Source organism: Cygnus olor, chromosome 1 (genome assembly GCF_009769625.2).
Source record: "Cygnus olor isolate bCygOlo1 chromosome 1, bCygOlo1.pri.v2, whole genome shotgun sequence".
Taxonomy (NCBI): domain Eukaryota; kingdom Metazoa; phylum Chordata; class Aves; order Anseriformes; family Anatidae; genus Cygnus; species Cygnus olor.
In genome coordinates, this window is record NC_049169.1 from 128,967,390 (window position 1) to 128,977,279 (window position 9,890).

At 40.2% G+C, this 9,890-nt stretch overlaps 1 protein-coding gene across 1 annotated transcript in view; it reads left to right on the forward strand.

Annotated features, from left to right (window-relative positions):
* Positions 1–9,612, forward strand: part of VEGFD (vascular endothelial growth factor D) — a 30,427-nt gene extending 20,815 nt beyond the window's left edge. The window contains exons 3-7 of the mRNA XM_040532985.1: positions 974–1,164; positions 3,432–3,580; positions 4,353–4,450; positions 7,289–7,484; positions 8,952–9,612. Coding sequence (XP_040388919.1) covers positions 974–1,164; positions 3,432–3,580; positions 4,353–4,450; positions 7,289–7,484; positions 8,952–9,078 — 761 coding nt within the window. The 3' untranslated portion in view covers positions 9,079–9,612. The remainder of the gene's footprint in view (positions 1–973; positions 1,165–3,431; positions 3,581–4,352; positions 4,451–7,288; positions 7,485–8,951) is intronic.
* Positions 9,613–9,890: the final 278 nt, after the last annotated feature.

Genomic DNA, 9,890 nt, shown 5'->3' on the forward strand with positions numbered 1-9,890 from the left:
TGGACTGCACTGAGAGAGCAATTTTCTTAATAGTATAGAAGTTGCTTTTCATCTTTCATAAACCTGCTGGAGGGGGGCAGACAGGAAAAATGCTTTCAGAATTTTAAGGACTTAAAGCACAAGCACTGATGACTCTCGAGTAATTCCATAACATGAATCAGATAAGCAAAAGCAGATAAGCAAAAAAAAAGCAGGGCCACCTCTAAGAAGACCTGAGATGTTATTATGTAAATGTTACTATTTTCTCCCTGTGCTTCAGCCAGTGAATGCATTATTCCTTCTCACAGTCAGAGTTTGACAGATAGGTCTGAAATAAATTACTAGTCTACACCAATTGAGTATTTGAAAGATGCCACGTTGTTTTGAATAGATAAAACACGCTTGAATTCATATTCCTGTTATTCCAACTTAAAACCCCAGAGGGTATTTAGGTGTGAGAATGTTTGTCTTGGATTTCATTCAGCAGCTTGGAAACAGCTCGCTGGCTGACATCCAGTGGGAGTACTAATACCCTCTGACCAGAATCTGTTAATCATTAATGTGCTTTTCCAGTCAGGCCCAGGCTCTACGCGCCCACAGTGGGGTATGCGTGGCGAGAGGCTAGGGTGGCAGCACGGAGATGACCCTGCAGGAGAGAAGAAAGGGTTGGGGCCCGCCTGACCAGATGGGCTCTGGGGAGCTGATCCTCCACCAGCAGAGATCGATGTGGCCCTACTTAACCCATGGACATGAACAGAGATTTTGGTCATCCCTGTTGAAAACCAAAGGCGGATAAATGTAGCGACCTCTTTGCCAGGGCAGCTGGTGTAAGTTACTGGGATAATTTTGTACTCCGCCTCTCTCTGGTTCTTAAATTGATCCAAGTAAGTGCAGATGGCCTGCCAGCACTTCATTTTCATTTATGTAATGTTTTTGCCTCACTAATCAGAGGTTTACTTTGCCGTGATTGCTCATAAAAAGGTGTTCTCTCCAGTCATAGATGAGGAATGGCAAAAGACTCAGTGTGTGCCAAGGGAAACCTGTGTGGAGGTTGCCAAAGAGCTGGGTACGACAACCAACAAATTCTTCAAGCCTCCCTGTGTGAACGTGTTCAGATGTGGAGGCTGCTGCAATGAGGAGAGTCTGAGCTGCATGAACACGAGTACAACTTACGTGTCAAAAACGGTAAATGAGCCTATTTACATGCATTCCCTCTGCCCTGGCTCTCAAAGAAGGGAGGGGAAAGAGGATGTTTGGTTTCTGAAATCCTGTTATGAAAGATCTGTCTGCTCAGTCATAACAAACAGAAGAATTGATTTTTTTTATCTATGTGGAGTGAACACAGGCATGTGCAATGACATTTTACACTCATGTTGTATTATTACAAATGTTTATATATGCGTAGAGATGGAAAATCAGGTCCTGAGAAAGTGACTGTAGGCTCATGTGACATTACGGGGTTTAATGCTTCTTTAACGTACTGTTACTTGGAGCTGGAACCTCCTGAGAGCATTGGCTCGTGGGAATGCCCTCCACCAAAGGAGAAAATCTGGGACAATTTGTTGTGTGGGGCCAGGAGTCTGTGAGCTGCATTCTCAAAATTGCCATTGATTCCACAAGGATGGTTAATAGTTATTGAGGTACAGTTTTGTGAGCCTTAAAAGGAGACACTTGCTGCAGAAGATGACAACTGCTCTCAATATGAATGCTTCAGGATCTGAATGTCCCAAATCACAAGTTACTTCGGAAAAGAAAGGCTTAAACCAGCAGCCAGTTATTGCTTAGGTGCAAAAAGAAACATATATGTGAATTTTAGTGACTGGTGCCAAAAAATGAGCATAGAGTATCCAGAGAGCTTCTTTCAGGAGATTCCCTCTAGCGTCTATGTACTGAGATATCTTGCTCCAGTCGGGAACTGAGCACAGCTCCAACTTCAGTACTTTCAGTCAGCAATATGTTTGAAACCATCAGTGTCCATACCTACAAAATGAACAGATCCTCCTAGATTAATCTTCATCTTGGGCACCCCTACTTATAAAACCTTTTGTACTTGTATTAATATATTAAATTCTAGTTATCAAATAGGTTTTTATTTAAGACAGAACAAAGACTGAGGGCAGTTGTTTTAAGAACAAAATTGAAGTCCTTATGGGGAAGCACTTGAAGGTCAGCAGGCTTGATTCACTTCCATATTGTTTCAGGTTTTTTTTGTAATGTAATTCCTTTGTGTCTGGGCACACTGGACCTGTCCTTCTTGCGTCAATGTTCATTAATTGCTTTCATTCCACACCAGACAGAGAAAGCACTTATGAGCTGTTGGCTATACACAAAAGACATCTGATCAGCTCAGGGAGCTAGGTCACGCTAAAAAGTATTTACTTATTTATGTGTTTTTGGAGCAGCAGTTCATAAGTTGGTTGAAAAGCTGCAATTCTGCAGAGTGTAACATTCCTTTAGTGCCCTTCAAAATAACCATTCCCTCAAAAGCCCCCAGCTAATTCCAGTCCTGGACACACTACCAGCAGTCCAGACTTCTCTAAAATCTATGAAATTACTCCCATAAAAGTAAGAGTATGTTTTTTTTTTCCTTGCATAAAATATCCACTGAAAGATATTCCTGCCACCTGAAGTTAGAGACTATGACACCTACATTTAAATATCTAAACAGTCAGGCTTAGGACTATTTCTCAGCCACTGAATCTGGATGCAGCACTAACCTGGCAAGCTGAGAAGTACTTTATGCCTTACTTTCCACTTGAAAAAAGCTGGCCTGGTGGGTCAGAGGGGCTGTGGGTCACTTCAAGGACTCCGACATGGAGCTGCCCAGAGAACCAGAGCTTCTACAAGGCTACCCAGAGATCACCTTAAACAATTTGCAAGACTGAAGTTAGGCTGCTTGGTTCCTTAAGCTCCTACTACAATCAACAAGGAATGATTCCCTCCAGGAACCCAACTAAAGTGCACTGAACTGTCTTTTATTTACTCCTGTTTCCTCTGTCTCTAAGAAGTCTGTGGGCCTTAAGTTAGGGACCTTAAGATGCAAGCTGTGAGTACCTTAGGAGAGCTAAATGTTTCTATTAGTGGCTGAGATTCAACTGATGATATAATTGAGAACAAAGTTCCCAATGTCTATATCTTTTCCATCTTGCCCTTGCAATTCAAAAGAGGCATTTGAGTACATTTGCAAAGAGTTTGGGGTGATCTTGGGTATTTAGTAGCTGGTTATATGACTCTGGGATGACCATTTTGGGAAGTTTCTACAGTGATAGGCATTGTTTCCCTTTCACTTCAAAACCCTCAGTGCCCACCTGCTCATTCATGCCTATGGCAACTATTGCTAGAAAAGAGCAGTGGTGAGGCAAATGGTGACAAAGGCTAAGAAGTTTTGATTTAATATAGTAGTTGCATAATGGAAACTGAAAAAAATAATAACATTTATTTCACCTACCTAGCTCTTTGAGATCTCGGTTCCCTTGACAAGTGTTCCAGAGCCTGTGCCAATCAAAATTGCCAATCACACTGGCTGTAAGTGTTTATCAAATACCCAGCGTCATCAGTACACCATCATACGAAGATCTGTCCAGTACCCAGAAGAAGATGGGTAAGTTCCCTCATTTACAAGTGACTACCTATGTTGTGGGGTCCAAAGTATGAAAATTACTTTGTTCTGATTTGGTTATTATAATGGTGCCTTCATTTTCTGTTATCCCAAAAGATTTTATTTTTCAACATGATATGAGCAGTTCTGCTCACACATTATTCAGCCAGGGCACATGAGAGTACTGAGATCAACCTAAAGTACTCTCCTGTACCTCATGTCACCTTGGGTCATAATTGATGCAAACCATGGATTTAATTTTTTTATTCAGTTCTGGTTTGCATCTGTCAGGCTCAGTGTCCGGAGAAAAGTGATCTCACATCTGACTCCAAAGTATGGCATAACATGCTGTAGTCCCAAAGGAAACCGACTACATTAACTCAACAAACACTCTGGAAACACAGCTAGAGTCATTTAAAGTTAGCTCAGAAGTCTCTGTCTCGCCCTGCATGTAGGCTTGACCCTGCAAGTGCCCTTCAGCTAGACTTCTGGGCTGGAGAATTGGTGACGTTTCAGCAAAGCCACTTCCAGCCCTCACTCAGCCTGCTGGCTGCTCTGAATCCTCTTCCTATGCAGACACTGGAGAACTTCAGCCTTCTTCCGGTTTGTGAGCTCCCCTCCAAGATCCAAGTACCTAAAAGTCAGGCTGGTCCCTCTGGCCCTGAAAACAGTCCATTGTACATCTTTAAGCATAGGTTCATTTTGCCAAATGACTATGATGCTGCTCGTGATGTTATTTTTAATTATTTTTAATTTCCATCTTTTTTTTTCCTAGTTGTCCCTTTGCCAGCAAACTTTGCCATAATGGATGGATCTGGGATAGTGACAAATGTGAATGTGTTGTAGATGTACAGCATCACAACAGACGGGAAGGTAAAGATAAAACTACCAATGGATACATTTATTTACTATGTCCAAGCTGCTTCTGTTTCATTTTGGTTATGTCCCATTTCCTGTTTTGAGAGGTACAGTTTTAATTCTACATCCTTAGATGGGCCTGGCTTATGGTGTAGAAAATCACCTGAAAATAAATGCTTGTATATGCTTATCCCCATCTCATGTTTTTTCCGTGGCCATTTTACTCCATCTATATTAGCAAGTTGAATAAGAACCACGAATGTATTAAAAAGAGTTAATGAAGTCAGTACTCTTGATTTTTTATTTTATTTTTATTTTTTAATTTATTTTACATTTGCCTTAAATTGCATGATGTACATTAGGGAAAGCTTTTTAACTGTAGAAAAAATTATCCCCTGGAATATGTTGCTTGCAGAAGGTGTTGAATCTTCATTATGGGAAGTTCTTGAGAGCAGATGTATCAGGAATAAGAAATAAGATGGGTAAAATCAGTCCTTCCTATTAGCTGTAGTCAGTGCAAAAGATTATAATGTTTGAAAGTATTAGACTATCTTTTAGGTAGTCTAATAAGGTATTTGGGAGGCTTTCAAACTGATACGCTATATATACTCAAGAGTATGCAAGTACGCCCTTTAAGATCTATGGAAGACAATGGGAGAGGGTAAAATGAAGACAGGCAGAGGGAGTTGGGGTTGTTCAGCCTGGAGAAGAGAAGGCTACGGGGAGACCTTACAGTGGCCTTCCAGTACCTCAAGGGGGCCTGCAGGAAAGCTGGGGAGGGACTCTTTGTCAGGGATAGGACAAGATGTAATGGCTTGAAACTGAAAGAGGGGAGATTTAAATTAGATGTTAGAAGGAAACTCTTCACTTAGAGTGTGGTGAGGCACTGGCCCAAGTTTCCCAGAGAAGCTGTGGATGCCCCATCCCTGGAGGTGTTCAAGGCCAGGCTGGATGGGGCTTTGGGCAGCCTGGTCTGGTGGGAGGTGTCCCTGCCCATGGCAGGGGGCTTGGAACTGGGTGATCTTTAAGGTCCCTTCCAACCCAAACCGTTCTGTGATTCTATGATTCTATAAATCTACGAAAGTAAGTACAAGTGTCCAGTACTTCCTTTCTCCCGCTGCTTTTCATGGAAAACTTTGTCAAATAAATTTGCAGGAAATATTCTGTGGGGGAACTGAGTAAGTATAAAGACACCTACTAGCAGTAAACATTAAGAGTAAAGTTAAATCTTCCCCAGGCCCTATGTAATTCTTTTTTAAAGTAACTGATTTTCTTAGGAAATTGTAACAGTTGAAGTAAAATTGTGACAGCAGTAGAGCAGATAGACATGGAAGCCCTGACTCTCTGGCTTAAGCTACATTCAGCAAGCAAAAGAGAAAACCAGGCAAGGCAATGATAAAAGCGAGCTAGCAAGCAAGTTAAAGTAAAACTAAATAATTTCTTAAGCTACTCTATTATTTGCAATGTCCTAAGGTTAATAGATTGGTTGCATAACTTTTTCTGTAGGATCTGTTCTTATTCTGGATCAGATCATTTGACCATCAAGTTATGTAGTTAAACTCATGTTAGTCTTTTCATTCAAGAAAGGATTAGTACTCCGTATTTCAGAGTATGTCCAAAGGACTATGAATAGCCAAAGTCCTCTTCACTCTTGGCCTTTTGTAAGGTCAGCTTGGAGATTAGAATTTGTGGCTTGTTGAATTATAGCTTTTGTTGACATAAACTCAATATTTCCTCAGATAAAATATAACTCTCTGAAGCACGTTGTGCTTGGCTGTGGCTAGGACAAAATAACTTAAACTCTGTCTTTGATGTTAAAACAGTGAGACTGAAAAACTCATACATGCCAAGCTTTATCACCCCAAGGAAGTGGTTTGTTTTCCAAGAATTTGGGGCAGATTCTTTCCTCTCTTCAAATAGGACTTGGTTTTTATTTTTATTTTTTGGATATTGGTTTTTCAGCATTAAGTAAATAATGATGGTTTCTTTCAAGTAACGTACAGGCCTGTTCTGGTCAGTAAGAGCACAGCTCAGGTTGCAGAGGTCATGGATACAGGTTACATTCCACATTCCATAGGTTAAATCCAATAGCTAATTGTAAAATTCCAGGAAATTACCTTTCCAGTGACACATTATATGCCGTGACCTTTAACCAGGGATGTGCTGCCAGTGTTTTAATGTGGCTTTCAGAAAATATGTTCCCCCTTTTTTCTAGGATTAGCCTCATATTGTACTCCAGATGTGTATTTTGAGGGAAGATAGATGAGGTATTGGAGTGTTCGCTTGGCTGGGATTTTGTTTCTGAAAAAAAGTATTTTCTCCTTTCGTTAACTGACAAGTGTACATATGTTGCTTATTGAAGTGCTAGACTGGCTTGCATCATGCTAGACATAATATTATTTTTGCAAAAATTTCCAGAGTGTATGGATAGTGAAATACATTGAGCAGTGAGGGTGCTAGTTTGTGTGCATATGCAACTTTGACTAGGGCATCCACTAAATCCTTTCTAAGATTTTTCTTTTTAAAACCTGCAGTGCAGTAAAGGTTTGTGTGTTCCAAAACCTAACATTTGGCACTTCTGATATACAGCCCCAAAATAAAGTACTTTTATGCAGGGTTCAACCCACAAGAAATAACAGTATCAGAGTTAGTGAAACAATCGGCTCGCTCCTCCCTTGAAAAACTCGAGAAGTCCATTTCTGCACTGTAAATTGCAGCAGAAATTATAAAGACTAGAATAAATCAAAGAGTACACATGTGAATCCTACTGATTGCAATGAAAGAGCCAGTGTCTTACAGAGCAGGATTTAGCCCTGTAAAGCCTAACACTAAAAGTTTTTTGAACTATTGCAGGACTCCCTCCTCTTGCTGAACTGGCTATGTGTGGACAACATATGGAATTTGATGAAGAAAATTGTGAATGCATCTGTAGACAGAAGTGTCCCACAGACTTCTTTCAAAGTAAAGAGAACTGCAGCTGCTATTTGTGTAGGGAGAGCCAGGAAAGCTGTGCTCAGAAACACAAGATATTTCATGCTGAAACCTGCAGGTAAGCGCTCCTTGTCATTCAGTGCCTATACTGCAAGATCTGAATTAGCTTGCATAGATGCTGAAGGTGCAAGTGCTGAATTAGCTAGGAGTGCCACCCAGGATAAAATACCTTGCTGCAATTATGGAGATAATAATAATAATAGAGATAGTATTTACAATACTCACGTCATAGAAGAGTCTAAGGTTTATTTATTTAACATGTTTTGAGAAATCTGGACAAGAATGTTATTCAACTACCTAGATTTATTATTTTTTTCCCTATTCTTAGGGGAATGACTGCTAAAACAGTGCTACACTTGAAATTACTGTGTTACAAAGGGGATTAACTGTGAGACACTGAATCTTGCACTTCCAGCGAGTCAGAACCCAGCCTGTGTTCTTTGTGACAGCCAAATGCTTTTTCATGAACTTCTAGGGACAAAGGTACCCTAAATTAACATCCACACCATGCAGCTCATTCCCTATTAAATTTGTTCTCAGAGCAAATGATTTGCTAGAGCTAATGAAATTTTGTACACATAGAAAGCCATCCAATCAGGTCTGATTCCTCTGAGAACCAGGAAAATTGTTTTGGGGCTATTACACTCCATGCATTTTCCAAATCTTTTTGTGTAACTAGTTTTGAGGTTTCTTTGGCAAAACATAAATGGAAAATATGCTTTTAAAATACTCCCCCCTTTTTTTTTTAGTTTGTTTTTTAAAATTTCCTTCTCAGAAAACCCTGGTCACATGTACAGATCCAAGAGCATGCAAGAACTCAGTCTGAAAGCCTGTATGAACAGTCAAAATCCAGTTTCCCTGAGTACCTTAGCAGCACCGCAGTTCACTGTATGGTCACCTATACGGTCCATTCTCATAGATCTTTTAGGTTCATTCGTAGAGAGGAAGCTGTGGAAAAAGTAAAATTTGCATCTTTAGACTCAGCTTTGAAAATATGGACAAGGATAAAATATACAAATGTACAACAAATATACAAATAGCTAAAAGAATCAGCAGAGCTGAAAGTGAGCAGCAGAGACTTGGTCATTTATGTGTTGCAGATATGGGAGGGTATCAATACAATCATTTGTTTACATGAGTTTATCTCCTAGAAATGACTGTAATCTGGACATAAGACTTCTATGCCAGACTTTTATGCCCGGTAGTCTTGGAGGACCAAAGCTGAAGCATCAAGTAAGCTAAGGTACTTCATAAAATTTGAGGGCAGCACTATCCAGGATTTCACTGCTTGCAAGAAATAAAAGAATTACTTAGGTTGACTGTGGATGAATGGACAACAAGAAGACATGTTGCTGCAGACAAGAACTGCCAGACAGCAGTCTTTACTCCCTTTTTGTAGGGTGTCAGCACTTTCTTAAACGTCTCCTACGTGTTGGATGATGAAAAAGTTGGGGCAAGTGACAGTGAAGAATTATCATATTAAAATGCTCCTCTCTTTTTTCCTTTTTTCTCCCTTGTTAAACAGCTGTGAGGACAAATGTCCATCCCAACCCAGAACATGCCCCACTGCAAAACCAACGTGTGCCAGGCATTGTCGTTGTCCGAAGGAGAAGAGAGGTTCTCATGGGTCTCAAAGCAAAGAAAATCCTTGACCGAATTTCCTCAATTCCACAAAAATCCACTGCTTCGCAACGTAGCTGTCACTGACTTTCAAACAGTAGTAAACACGAACATCTTCCACATTAACAGCAGAAGAATGAATCCAGTCTGCATTTATTTATTTATCACTAACTGCAGGTCAGTCCTCTGGGACACTGATAATTGTTCTGTAAGAGGTAAAAACAACTGATGAATTTCTGTCTGTGTGGAAGAAAGTGCAGAAAGAGCCAGTTCAATGTTATGCTATGAAAGATGAAGCTGGTACTGGTAATAGAGTCGCAGTCACCAGCCAGTCTTTCAAAAATTGAGACTAGATAATCTTAGCCTCTGAATCCTTAGCTAACGCAACTCTAGGGTGAAATTTTCTTCAGAAATTCAGTGTACAGGATTTGGCTTCTAATAGGGTCAGCACTGAGTTATTTGATCTACTGTCCAGCTTTGATTATCATTTCGAGTTTATTGTACAACTACTGTCAGATGTGCCATATTTAAGTGTATATAAGAAAATAAATACATCAGTTATTCGAGTGGTTTTGATTTTTTCTCTGTTTTGCTAAAACTCTGCCAAACAAAAAGAAATAAGCAAAAACCCAAAGCCACCTCAAGCACAGCCTTATGTTTGTCCCACTGGGACTGGCTCCTGCCCAACCCCAGGTCAAAACAAGGTCACTTGGTCCAATAATTTCAGTATGGAAGAATAATTTTTCCCACGTCTGCTTGATAGCTATGTGTGATTTATTTATTTGTTCCTGTGTGTTAATCTCCCTAAGGGGATAACAGCCACACTAGTACTAACTGTTCAGTG